General features: G+C 40.1%; 1 protein-coding gene across 1 annotated transcript in view; it reads right to left on the bottom strand.

Moving 5' to 3' along the window:
* The window catches only part of Dram1 (DNA damage regulated autophagy modulator 1), a 35572-nt gene extending 23420 nt beyond the window's left edge, over positions 1 to 12152 (bottom strand). Inside the window, exon 1 of the mRNA XM_046429614.2 lies at positions 11824 to 12152. Within this exon, the coding sequence (XP_046285570.1) occupies positions 11824 to 11954 (131 nt within the window). The 5' untranslated portion in view covers positions 11955 to 12152. The remainder of the gene's footprint in view (positions 1 to 11823) is intronic.
* Positions 12153 to 12962: the final 810 nt, after the last annotated feature.

Here is a 12962-nt window from a genome sequence, read left to right as displayed (position 1 = left end):
CACAAAGCACATTGTAAATAGCCTTTCTATACATATTGTTTGAATGAATATTAGTACTGGAAAAACTGACCTAATGTATACCACTTACTGAACAATAAGTGTGTATCAGACACTGTTACGTGCTTATCATACACGATATAATTTTATCTTCATATCCCTGATAGGGATCCTATAACAACTACATTTTACTAAGGAATAAAATGGGTATTGGAAAGGTTATGTAACTTGTTCAAGGTCACGAGCTACTTAGAGGAATCTATATCCCAATTCGAATGTCTAACTCCTGACTCCCCAGCCTCTATTCCTGACTCCCTTGCCTCCAATGGCAGAGTGAGTGGTGGCACGGAACAAACACTGATGTGCTGGTGGATGTTTATCAGCTAGCTCTGAAGGGTGTCTGATTTGTTAGCATTTTCCAATTGCATGGTGAAAATACACCCAACATGTCAAAATGTGGGTTCCCAAAATGCAGGTCACTGAACATGTAGAAATAGATGCGCACCATTGTCTCCCTGGAGTAAATATCAGCTGACTCCAGAACACCTTGGGAATGAACCATTGTAGTAATGAAAAGGGGTCATTATGTCTTTGCTGTATAGCTACAAGACATAAACCAGGCAAGAATTTACACCTTCTCAAGTACTATAATGTAATTGTAAGTCCTCTTTTACAAACATTAGCATGGTAAATCTGTTTTTTTTTTCCAGCATCACTAAGTCTATAATGTCCACTATCAATGCATGAGTACCAAGGGGCTCACATTCTTATACCTTTGCACACAACATAGGCAGTGTCAATATAACAAGAACTGGGGGAAATACTCATGCACTGAATTCATAAATAGCTGTATGGTTAAACAGCCATCTTTTCAAAAGTTTTGACTTGGCTGTGCAAATCCCTATAAAATGAATTCATTTGTCAACAAATCATGTTAGATACCATCATCATTCATCAACAAAATATTGTTAGGCAAATCTGAATCACAAATTCCCAAATCTATCAGGTAAGAATGGTGAAAGTTTGGGGTTTATTTCCACTAAGTAACAAAACGGTACCTAATTACATTAGCTGAAATTTTGCTCCAGAATATTTCATTGAAACTTTCCAAGCAACAATGAAATGTGGAGACTTTTAAGAACTTTTTTTTTTTTGGTGGGGGAGTTGCTGGGATATAAACCCAGGGATACTTAACCACTGAGCCACATCCCTAGCCTTCATTTTTTTAAATTTTGAGTTAAGTTGCTCAGGCTGGCTTTGAACTTAGGATCCTTCTGCTTCAGCCTCCTGAGCAGCTGGAATGACAGGCGTGCACCACCGCGCCTAAGTATCTAAGAACACTTAAGAACAGTATTAGTTGTCCATTGCCATTAATAAAAATGGTAGGGCTCTTAACTCTTACTGAAAAATGTTCTTATAAGTTGGTTTCTGATCTTATGTATTACATAATTAGTAAACACTGAGTCACATCTTCTGCTAATGTTGGAATCCAAATAAGCATAACACCAAGCAGGTAACCAAGAGATCCTGTGGGTTGCCTCATTTTTACTTTTTAAAGCTCAAGCTAAATGATGCCATCATGTGAAGGCCGAACTGTAGTACAGTCAGCCCATCATATCTGCGGGTTCTGTTTATCTGTGGATTTGACCAACCCAAAATATTTTTAATTGCATTTGTACTGGACATGTACAAACTTTTTTCCTTGTTGTTATTTCCTGAAAGCTACAGCATAACAACTATTTACACAGCATATACAATGTTCTAGGGGTAATGAGTAAACCAGAGATGATTTAAAGTGTACTAGAGGATTGTGCAGGTTGTGTGTAAATAACCCATCATTTTATACAAGGGACTTGAGCGTCCACAGATTACGGTACTCTCCAAATTTGGTATCCAGAGTGAGTCCTGGACCCAATCCCCAATAGATACCAAGGAACTACTGTATTGGGTTGCTTAGCTGTACCTGGGTGCTTGATTTAGGAAATTGGAGAAAAAGTGAAAGGCGAAACCAGTTGCTTCCCAATCTGGCAGAAGTAGTCACTCCACCCAGCTCCCACACACTGTTCTGTATCCCATGGTTGCAGCAGTGTGGTTGGCCCTGCCCCAGTCCCACCAACCACCTGGCTGGCTGCCTTTTTAAGGAGGGGCTTCTGAAACTGAACCAGGGATGAGGAGAGCAATTATTCCTTTGCCTGTACTTTTTAGAAGCTGTTGAGGCTGGTATGTGTACACAGTTGTTTCAGGATATGTTGTGCCTGGGAAATCAATTTATGTCTACATTTCCCGTATTTACATTTCCACAAGGTAAGCCAACTGTGGAAAATTACAAGTAATTCATGTAAGATCCTTCTCCAAACTAATTTATGATGTCAAAGCAGTAGTACATTATTACTTAATGCTCAAAGGAATGAGCACAATAGAACAAAGAAAAATACCTGATAGTATAGAACTTTCCCAAGCTTGGACAACTGCTAGGGTGTTTGGTTTGGTTTGGTTTGGTTTGGTACTAGGGATTTAACCCAGGGGTGCTTTATTGCTGAGCCGCATCCCCAACAGTTTTTATTTTTTATTTTGAGACAGGGTCTTGCTAGGTTGCTTAGGGCCTTGCTAAATTGCTGAGGCTGGCCTTGAACTTTTGATCCCCCTACCTCAGTCTCCCAAGTTATTAGGATTACAGATGTGTTGCCACCTCACCCAGCCACAACTGCTATTCTTTTAAACATTAGATACATGTGATTCTATTACTGCAAAATCTGGAGAAATTGAAATGTGGGATTATTGGGAGGATTTAGATACTGACAAATTGCAAAATTCTTTGTATCTTCAGACTGAAGTTTATTAGAATGTTCTAAAATCCTAGGTCCACTGCTTGAAAGATTGAGCAAGATTTAGAACCTAAAAAATTAAATGCATCAGTAATTAAATGCAATCAGTAAAACATCATTAATTTTTTTATCTTCTCAATATTTAAATATATAAAAGGAATGAGTATGGGAATAAAAAGTCATATTACATTTTATGAGACACCGATGATTACTAGTGATATATTTATGACAGCTTTAGTTGGTAATGACTAGCTTAGAAAGGGAGATACCCTGCAGCTATATCAACTATTTTTAAACTCAGAAAGAATTTCCTACTCACAAATACAAACAACTTGCTCTTTTCTTGAACTATGGAGTTTGGCTTCTCTCCTTGTTTTCACTCATACAATAAAACTTAAAAAAAAAAAAAAATCATCCAGCTTCTCTTACATGTCCAGAACTGTGCTAGGTGACATAGATATCAAGATGAAAACAAAGTTTACTACCTTCAGAAAGCTTGGTACTTAACAAAAAAAAAATTCACAGGTTCATTGATTCAACATGTAATTACAGAATGTCTTCTGTATGACAGGTAATTTTGTAGACACGGTGAATACAGAGGTAAGTGAAACAGAAAAACTCTTCCTTGGTGTAATTTATATTATTGTGGGGAGAACACCAGCAATAAAAACCAATGATCTAGCCCAGGCACAGTGGTGCTTGCCCCAGTTCCAGCTATTTTGAAAGCTAAGGCAGGAGGATTGTTTGAGCTAGGGAGTTTGAGGCTAGCCTGGGCAACACAGAGACACCCATTTCAAACAAGCAAACCCTATGATGTAGGGGTGTTGAGTGCTGTGAAGAGGGAAGAATAGATACTAGAACAGAGACTGATAAGTGATCTGCCTTTTGAGACAGGGTAATTCCCAAAAATGACCTTCATGGAGACCTGAATGAAGAGTGTGAGCATTAGAATATTGGAGCCAGGAAATTTGCAGACCACAGGCAACAACTAAGTGTACAGGCAATGTGTTAAGGGAACTGCAAGGAAGTGGGTGTGGCTGGAGGGGAGTGATCAAGGAGGAAGGTTGTATCTGAGGGCATATAGAGGAAAGGTCACAGTAAGGACTCCCGATGCTCTTCTGAGCATGATGGGAAGCTGTTAGGGACTGAAAGCATCTAAGTGACGTAAAGTTGATTGACATTTTTAAAGGATATTGTGAAAAGAATATAGATTGGCAAGCTGGGCCAGGAAGACCGTTAAGAAACTAGTTTCAGTAGTTTGTCAAGAGATGACAGTGGCTTAGACTAGTGTGGCTAACTAATAAAGACGGAAGTAGAAAGTGGTCAGGTTTTAGAAGCCTTTTGAAAGGAATCTCTAGAAACTAGTCCTCCCTTGCACTATACAGGTCCAGAGTACCACCAAATGAAAAAATAGAAACAGACCTTATTTCAGCACTTACACTCTGCCAGGCACATCTTAGCTAATCTTCACAACATCATAAAATACTTAGCATTGCCACCTTAAAGATTAAGAAATCAGTGTTAGAAAAATAACTTGCCCAAGGTCACAAAGATAGTGGATGGAAGCCAGGATGTGCATGGACAAGTAATGTCAGTGGACACAACTTAGGAATTCTTTTCTGCTTTACTATATATATTGCACTTCTTTAAGCATATTGTCATTTCTATGTGTGTTTACAGTATTGTGTATCTACAATTAGGTTCATAGCAGCTTGTTAATCCTGGAGCCATTATTAAGGGGTCCTTGGCTTACAGTAACTCTTTAGTGCATGCTCTTGATGGACTGAGATGCAATTATTCAGTTATTGTGAAGTAAAGAGGACTTTAATGGATCTCTCTCTCTCTCTCTCTCAGTTGAGATGAAGTGCTTCTGTTTGAAAGCTGTCAGTCCTGGATTAGTCAAAATTTTTAAGCAATAATATATTCCTTTTGAAAATATGAATAACATTTTAAAATTCTCACAATTTAATTGAATTCAGTGGGAAGGAGAATTTGATGCACTCAAATGAGCGGAAAATTTAAATCCAACAGAAGAAGTTATACGTTCATGATTGGCTCAGAGGCAACACTACTACTTCCACCACAATTAATTTTCAGGCTGAAAAAACTGGGGATCCTCAATTTTCTTTCTTTTTATTTTTAAATTTATTACTGGAGATTGAACCCAGGGCCTCTCGCATGCTAAGCATATGCTGTACCACTGAGCTATGCCCTTGCCCCTAATTTTCTTGTTTTCATTATAATTAACTAATTTGGGTAATGATTTTTTAAAATTTATCATAAGGCTATGATTTAAAGAAAAAAAAAATTGCAGACACTAGAGCACATCAACAAAGTCCAGCATTAAAGTCACATTACTTCTTAGGGGCTATGATTAAGAATCTGATTAGATACCAAAATAAAACTTGATACAAATGCTTAATTATTTAGGCCAAAGAACCTCTATAGAAGTATCTGTTCTCCAAGGCATTCCAGTTTGAAACTTAGTTTTAGATAAGGCATGACAAATATTAATGAAAGACATACAAGATGATAAAAAGGGGAACACTACAATTCCCCACATATTCTGAAACAATAAAACAAATCTAAATTATTTTATTATTTTTCTTTAAACAACTGCCAAGATTGGAATCAAAGATAAATACAAGGCACAACAGTTTTGCTCTGGTTGTTATTTAGATTTGGGGGATTTTTTTTATCTTCTGTTTTTTTTTTTTTTCTTTTTTCCCTTTTTTAATTTTTGAAAAAATTATAAATTGTGATTTCAAGGATGATACTTTTCTAACTAAAAGTTTCAAATGACATGTCCACATTTTTGTCCTTATGACTGCATGGTGTAGATATACTATGAAGTAATAGTCACAGTAACTGTAAAGATTGAAGATGTCATTAACACATGTCAGAATAGTGATTTTAGGCACAGTGACCTCACTATCTGAATATTTATTCTCCATTATGACAGTTAAAGAGGAAAGCAAAAATCACCACTCCCAGAAATTCGGTGTAATCTCAGTCATCAAAAAAGTTGTTTTTAAGCAGAAGTCATCAAAAATTATATGGATACTTATACAGCAAATGTTTTAACTTAAAGCATGTAAATGTACATTCATTTTTTTCACTAGTTGATGTGGTCCAAGGCCATTACAAGAGCACAGGTATATAAATTAGTATTTTGTTAACAATCACATAATGTATAATCACAATTATGCACTAATTCTAATTTTTAATAACCAAATCCTCTGTAACCAAATCCCTTAGGCTATCTGGTATCAACTTAGCAATTTCCTGCCGGTAGACCACTCTGCTGACTTCTTTGCCCTGTGTCTCTTTCATCCTCAATGTTCAGTGACCCTTACTCTTAAAGTTTTGCCACTTGTACTTGCAGAAGAAAGAAGACAAGTACTAATAAAAAGCAAAGCTGTCAAAAAAAAAAAAAAAAGCTGTCTTCCTGGTATATAAACCACCTCTCTTCTTGGAATCATCTCATTTCCAGATTTGTTTTCTTTAAAGTGGAGGGAAGTATTAAAGATACTCTTGCAGCAACTTAAATGAAGGATCCTCCTAGTTTGTTTTAATCAATTTTTCTGAATCTTTGCTTTTGTCAGATCCACTCCTAAATAGACCAACTATAATTTGAAGACAACTTGTTTCTTTTGAGTCTTCCCTAAGTATTATTCCACTGAACTTTTTCATAAATTACAATTCTCTTTCTGCATTGAGGGATCAATAGTTGCTGTGGAATTAAATCACACAGTTACAATCAAAGTGATAATACTAATAGAAAATACTTATAGAGAATTTATTATGTTAATGAGTTTTAAGTTCATACATGAATTTGTTATTAGGTACTGTTATTAATCTATAGAGAAGTCAAGTAATTTCTCCTGTTGGAGAAGTTAAGTCACTTGTCTAACTTTCTGCAGCTGGAGCACCAGCTGGAGCTATATTCTAACCAATTTGTCTGCTTCAAAGCTCTTGCTCCTAACCTCTACATTACGTTCCCTCTGGGAGTGAATATCAATTTTGTAAATATTCAATGATACGAAAAGACTGCAAAATGAGATTGAAAATCTCATAAAACATGAAAAATTTCAGAAGTCAGCAAAGTGATGTGGGAGGAGGACTGGAATCACAACCAAATTAACAGAATCAGCTAACAATTGAAGAGGAGGAAACTGACCAGGTTAATAAAGCAGGCCTATTTTGATCAACATTCAACCAATATTCACTATGTAGCTACCATATGTCAGAAATTACATATGTCAACATGGGAGACCCAAGAGTGAACAAACTCCAAATTTCTACCCTCTTGAACCATATATTCTTCATGACAAACAATATGCAATATCCTTAAGAACTAGATTAAGGATGGCTATTGAAAAAAATTGAAGTCTTCAAATATTTTTGCAAAAAAATGAACAAGTTCTTATCCCCCCTTCAAAAGCCAAATGCCAAAAAAGGACTTTATATCATGCAGTCCTCAAACAATAATGAAAAATTTGTTCATCATTCCCTTAAAAAAAACAGTATCTGAATCATTTCTTAATTATTAGAATTAGTGCATAATTGTAATGATACATTATGTGATCATTAACAAAATAATAATTTTGCTTTCCTCATTTTTAGTCTCTTTTTTGAAGTCAAAGGCCTGACCTCTTTTCCTTCATCTACTATGTAATTTTGGTCCTCCTTTAAAGTGGCTTAATTTTAAGTGGCCCAGTTTTCTTCTATCAATTACTGAGCAAAGATTGTGGTCATGAGGAAGAACAACACCAACAGACCACAATCATCCAGCAAAACCATACTTGCAGAAGAAGGGAGACAAGTACTAATAAAAAGCAAAGCTAGGATCTAGAAGTGGCAAAACTTTAAGAAAAAAGGGTCACAGAAAGAGAAACAGGGCAAAGAAGACACAGAGTGATCTACCAGCAGGAAATTGGTAAGCTGATACCAGATAGCCCAAGGGATTTGTTTACAGAGGATTTGGTTATTAAAAATTAAGCATTGGGCTGGGGATGTGGCTCAAGTGGTAGCGGGCAAGCCTGGCATGCGTGCGGCCCAGGTTCGATCCTCAGTACCACATACAAACAAAGATGTTGTGTCCGCCGAAAACTAATAAATATTAAAAAATTCTCTCTCTCTCTCTCTCTCTCTCTCTCTCTCTCTAAAAAAAAATAAATAAAAATTAAGCATGATTGTGCTTCAGAATGTAGGTGTGGCCTTGTAAAAATCTAAACTAATCTTTTAAGGTTGACTTTTATTTGCCCTTGATTTTGACATCCTAGCATTAGTAATTTCATAATGCACACAGAAATATCACTTTTTGCTATTCTAATTTGTTAAATTTAGTGGGTATCTGAATCCCGTGTTTTTAATTTTCTGATAGGAAACCCATCCATTTGACTTAAAAATGAATATATACCCAAAGAGATGGTGGGAAAAGCTTTATAATCACCCTTACAATATCTTTCTGATCTTTTCTACCTTCCATCACACACAAGTAAACCACTTTTATTAGTCTCTTTTATTTTTTAATTTTTGGTACTAGGGATTGAACCCGGGCCTGGTACATGATAAGCATGCACTCTACTGCTGAGCTACAACCCCAATCCTTATCAGTCTCTTTATACAAGCTAACACACACACACACCACATATTATTTTTCTTTCCCTTTTTCCTGACTAATGGTAGAATATTTTGTTCTGCATCTGACTTCTTTCTATTTAATGATTATTATTCTTGGAGATTTTTTTTTCATATCAGCACATAAATTTAAAGTGAATCTGCTAAATAGCAAGAGATTTCACTTGAGGTATTGTAATTTTTGGATAATCTGTATTTATTTAGTCAGTTCTCTATTATGGACATTTGCATGGCTTCCAGTCTGTCATTATTAAAAGCAGTGTTGGACTGAGTGTGTAGCCCAGTGGCAGAGCACTTGCCTAGCATGCATGAGGCTCTAGGTTCAATCCCCAGCCCTGTAAAAATAAATTAAAAAATAAATAAATGTAATCAGTGTTGTGAACAACCTTGTAGATATGCCATTCTTCAGATGCGCAGGTATCCCTGCAGGGTAAATTTCCAAAAGAGGGGCTGTTGCATCAAAGGATGTGTATGTGTATATCATTTCCATAGATTTTTGCTAAAGTCCCTCTACAGAGATTAAAATCAATTTACATTCCCACAAGCAATATAAGAGATAGTCTGTCTTCCCAAAGTCTCACCAGTAGTGTTATCAGACATTTGCATTTTCTACCAGTCCAGTTGGTGAAAAAAAGGCACCAATGAGTTTCAATTTGAATTTTTGTTTCTTTTCATGAAATTGAACATCTTTCTGTGTCAAAAAGTCATTTGCTGATTTATCCAATGTACTGAAGAATAACAATGTTATTCGGAGACAAATATCTGATAAGGAAGCTGACTTTGAATGTCACTCTGGAAAGAGATCTTCTTGTGCTTTTTAAAAAAATATTATTTTTAGTTGTCAATGGATCTTTATTATTTATATGTGGGGCTGAGAATCAAACTCAGTGCCACACACATGCTGGGCAAGCGCTCTACCACTGAGTTACTTCCCCAGCCCCTCTTCTGGTGGTTTTTACTCTTATTTAAAGTTTTAGAGTATGCTAAAAACATCAGAGCATGGGTTTGGCTGAACAAATTTAGCATGGGAAAGGGGACTCCCCCTGAGAACCTCTAATCTCTGATCAACCACCAAACTGAATGGCTTTATTGAGCTTCCCAGGGATCTGCCCTGACCAAAGATGAGTAAAGAGCTCAAGAAATATAACTTCACACATACTGAGGATCTTTTCAAGGATCTTACATCTTAGTGAGAAAGACAGATAATAAACACAATGAATAAGTTAAAGCACATAATTTCTTAGCAGGTGATAGGGGCTATGGAGAAAAATACGACCATATGGGGGATCAGGAATGTAGGGTGCAATTTTAAACAGGGTGATCAGAACAGATCTCACTAAGATGATAATATGTGAACAAAGGAGGAGGTAAAGGACAATGCCTGCCACTACCTGGAGTAAGAACATTCTGGCAGTCAGCCAGTGCAAAGCATGGATGGATGGAAGTATAAGGAGTGGGGGTAGAGGAAAGGAGGAGGAAGAGGCCATAAGATCAGTGATAACAGATAAGGAAGGTTGGGAGAGAGCTGAGGGGGTCGTGGGGTTTAGGGAGAAGAGATAAGGTAAAAAAAAAAAATTCTGGGTTGGTGAATAAATATGTTACACCATTTCTTGATGTCTGGTTCCTATCTTGTTTCAGTTAAGTTTTCCAGAAGGGGCAGGGCAAGCCAGTGCTCCAGCTGCTCACATAAGCAGACAGCAAACAACCCAAACTCCCCAGACAGACATGGGCACAGTTGGTACACTTTGTTGTTGGCTGATGGCTCCTGGCAGTAAGGGGACCATCTCTTGCCTTTTTCTCCTAAAATTCTGCTTTTCCTGTAGGCCTATTTTCCTTGTTAAATTTTAAACCCCTTAACTGGAATGAGCATCTCACAAATATTTCACTTTGTCACCTTATTTCCTCATTTCTGATTGTCCCCGAGTTTACCTTGAGGGGATGTTAGTCATAACTACACACGGCCAGGCCCATGTGCATATCATATTATTCATATTCAGACTCAGGACAAACACGGCTGTTTTAACAGCTCTTCATTTTTATGCAAGTTGAAGGGAATCTATTCTGTCTCAGAAATGAGAGGAGGGAGATGGTAACACTTGGAACTGAGAGGTGCCATGAAAAACCCAGCCCAGGTTTCTTCCAGGGCACAAGACCAGCTTGGGGTGGGGGGGTCTCCTAAATCTTTAGAACATTTCTTCTTGCAAGGCAATACCATGGCCAACCCTAGAGATTTGCTGGTGTGCTCCGTTGTACCTGTCTGTACATTCCTTGCATCTTTCTTTAGACCCTAGTCCTCTCTTGTCTCACCTGTTTCCCCTTCCTCTCCATAAAACAAAAACAAAACAAAAAATCAAACAAAAAAACACATAGAATATTGTTTACCAGACAGAAAAGATACAAAGAAGGAGAGGCCCTCTCTATCCTAAAGTAATAATAAGTTCTTGGCTGTCCCCAAATTTATTTTCCCTTCACTAACCAATGCAGATCCAGTGGGGTCACACCACTTAAATAAGGATGAATCATACTAATAGTTAAGGAATGCCTACTCTTTGGGGTACAGAGCTCCAAGCCATATAAAGAGAACCAAGCCACTGTCCCTAGCACTGATCCTCAGGAAAGGTGGAAGCCAAAATACAGGAAAAATAAAATGGCAAAATAATGCAAGCGATGTTAAGAGATGACTATCTACGGGCTCTAACTTTGGTGGTCCAGTGTCCAGATGAGTCTTAAACCAGACTTAGGCTTAAATTCCCAAGGGAATTTAAACCAGACTCCCAGGGATCTGGAGTCAGCATCTTGTGGCTGTGGCCAGGGCACGGATCTGGATGTGAATTGTTTCTTCTATCATTTATTAGCACGGATTGACATCAGTGTCATATTGATGTTTCATTATCTATTTAAACCTCCAGTTTTTAGGGGGAGGGGCATGGAAAAGGAGGCTAGATATCCATTTCGAGAGATGTCCGCAAGCAGAAGTGAAATACGTGTGCTGCTTAGCAGATACCTGGATCTACCTTTTAAAATAAAGGTCATCAGTCAAGACCTATCTTTCTTTCAGTCTCACCAGAGAAGCCTTTTATCACAATTCAGTTCCATACCCCGACTGAAAGTTCTATGGTCTGTTCGGTCCTAAACCCCCATCCTGATGCCACTGTGTTGAGTGCTCAGGGTACAGACAGACCGCTCAGCGCAGCACCCCTGCTTCCCTAGGCATTGCCAGAGTTGCCACCTTCTGGTTCAGTTCGACCTCAAGATGCCCCCAGCTGGGAGTGGACTGGCCGTCTTCCCTCCCCACCAGCAGCGCTGCCCTGGGATCCCTGTCTGCTCCCTGGCCGCTGTCGTCCACCCTGCTCCTCACCTGATGTAGGGGAGAAAGGGGTTGACGTGCCCGGAGAGCACAGCGACCACGTAGGAGATGATGAAGGCGGCGGACGACCAGGTCACCAGGAGGAAGGGGACGAAGGCCATCCCCTTCAGAAAGCACAGCATCGCGCCGCGGCCGCCGAGAGGGCGCTGCGCTCAGCGGGGCGGGACGCCGGGTTGCTCCGGGCTGCGTGGAGGCGGCGGCCGCGCACTTGCCAGTCAGCTAGACGGCGGCCACGTCTCGGACTGCGACTCGTGGCGGGACCCGAGGCTCCGGGAAGGCCTGGGCAGGCCCGGGAGGGAGAGAAGCGCGAAGAGCCAAGAGAGGTGGCAGGCTGCAAGGCGGCCGGGCCGGGGTGGGTGGGGCGCGGGTGGCCCGGGCTTGTTGCGAAACGCGTGAAGTCACAAAGCGGCTGCTGGGCCCCGGCGATTAGGAGACACGCAGCCACCTCCCCCGACGCCTTTCCAGGGTCGATCAGGCTCCTTTCACTTTTGATTCGGACGCCGCAGGGTGGGTGTGAGCGCGGGACGCCGGCTGGAAAGCCCGCCCGGGTGGTCCCACCCCCGGCCGCCCGCCCGGGCTCTTGCGCAACTCTGGAGAAAAGGATTAATTCCTCCCCGCCCCTCCTTGCCTCGGGGTTTCCGGGACTCTGGACTTCGCACCGGTACCCCGAGGGCTTCCCCTCCGAGGTTCCGCCGCGGTTTTGTCCCGGGGAAAAGGGTGGCCATGGCTTGGTGACGCCCACTCCAACTGGTCGCGCTGCTGCTACTGCTGCTTCTGCTGCTGCTATAGGGATCACGTCAGAGGTGTTTGGTGACGTTCCCCAGGCCACCCGGCGCTGGTGTGACACCCACGTGGATGGTGTGCACCTGAAAACCAAGGCCACGTATAGGGTGGGTAGCAGTGGCAGGGAGCATGGGATCCTGCTGTGGCTCAGCCTGGCGGCCTGGAGTGTTGTCTACAGGTCCACATCTCACCAGAGCGACTTGGAGTATTTGTTTCCTTCGATTTTTTTCCTTTCTCCTCTCATGGATCTGGATTAGTCCAGGTTTGGAACCTTAACCCAAGATGAATAATGTTGACCTGATACTCCTCAGACTCTGCAAAACGTATTCATACTCTGGAGGCACTTG

Source organism: Marmota monax, unplaced genomic scaffold (assembly GCF_021218885.2).
Source record: "Marmota monax isolate L192 unplaced genomic scaffold, Marmota_monax_Labrador192_F-V1.1 WCK01_AAM20220418_F8-fsc00051, whole genome shotgun sequence".
In the NCBI taxonomy this organism is placed as follows: Eukaryota; Metazoa; Chordata; class Mammalia; order Rodentia; family Sciuridae; genus Marmota; species Marmota monax.
The sequence above is the reverse complement of the archived record's forward strand: the minus strand, read 5'-3'. Positions and strand labels throughout refer to the sequence as shown.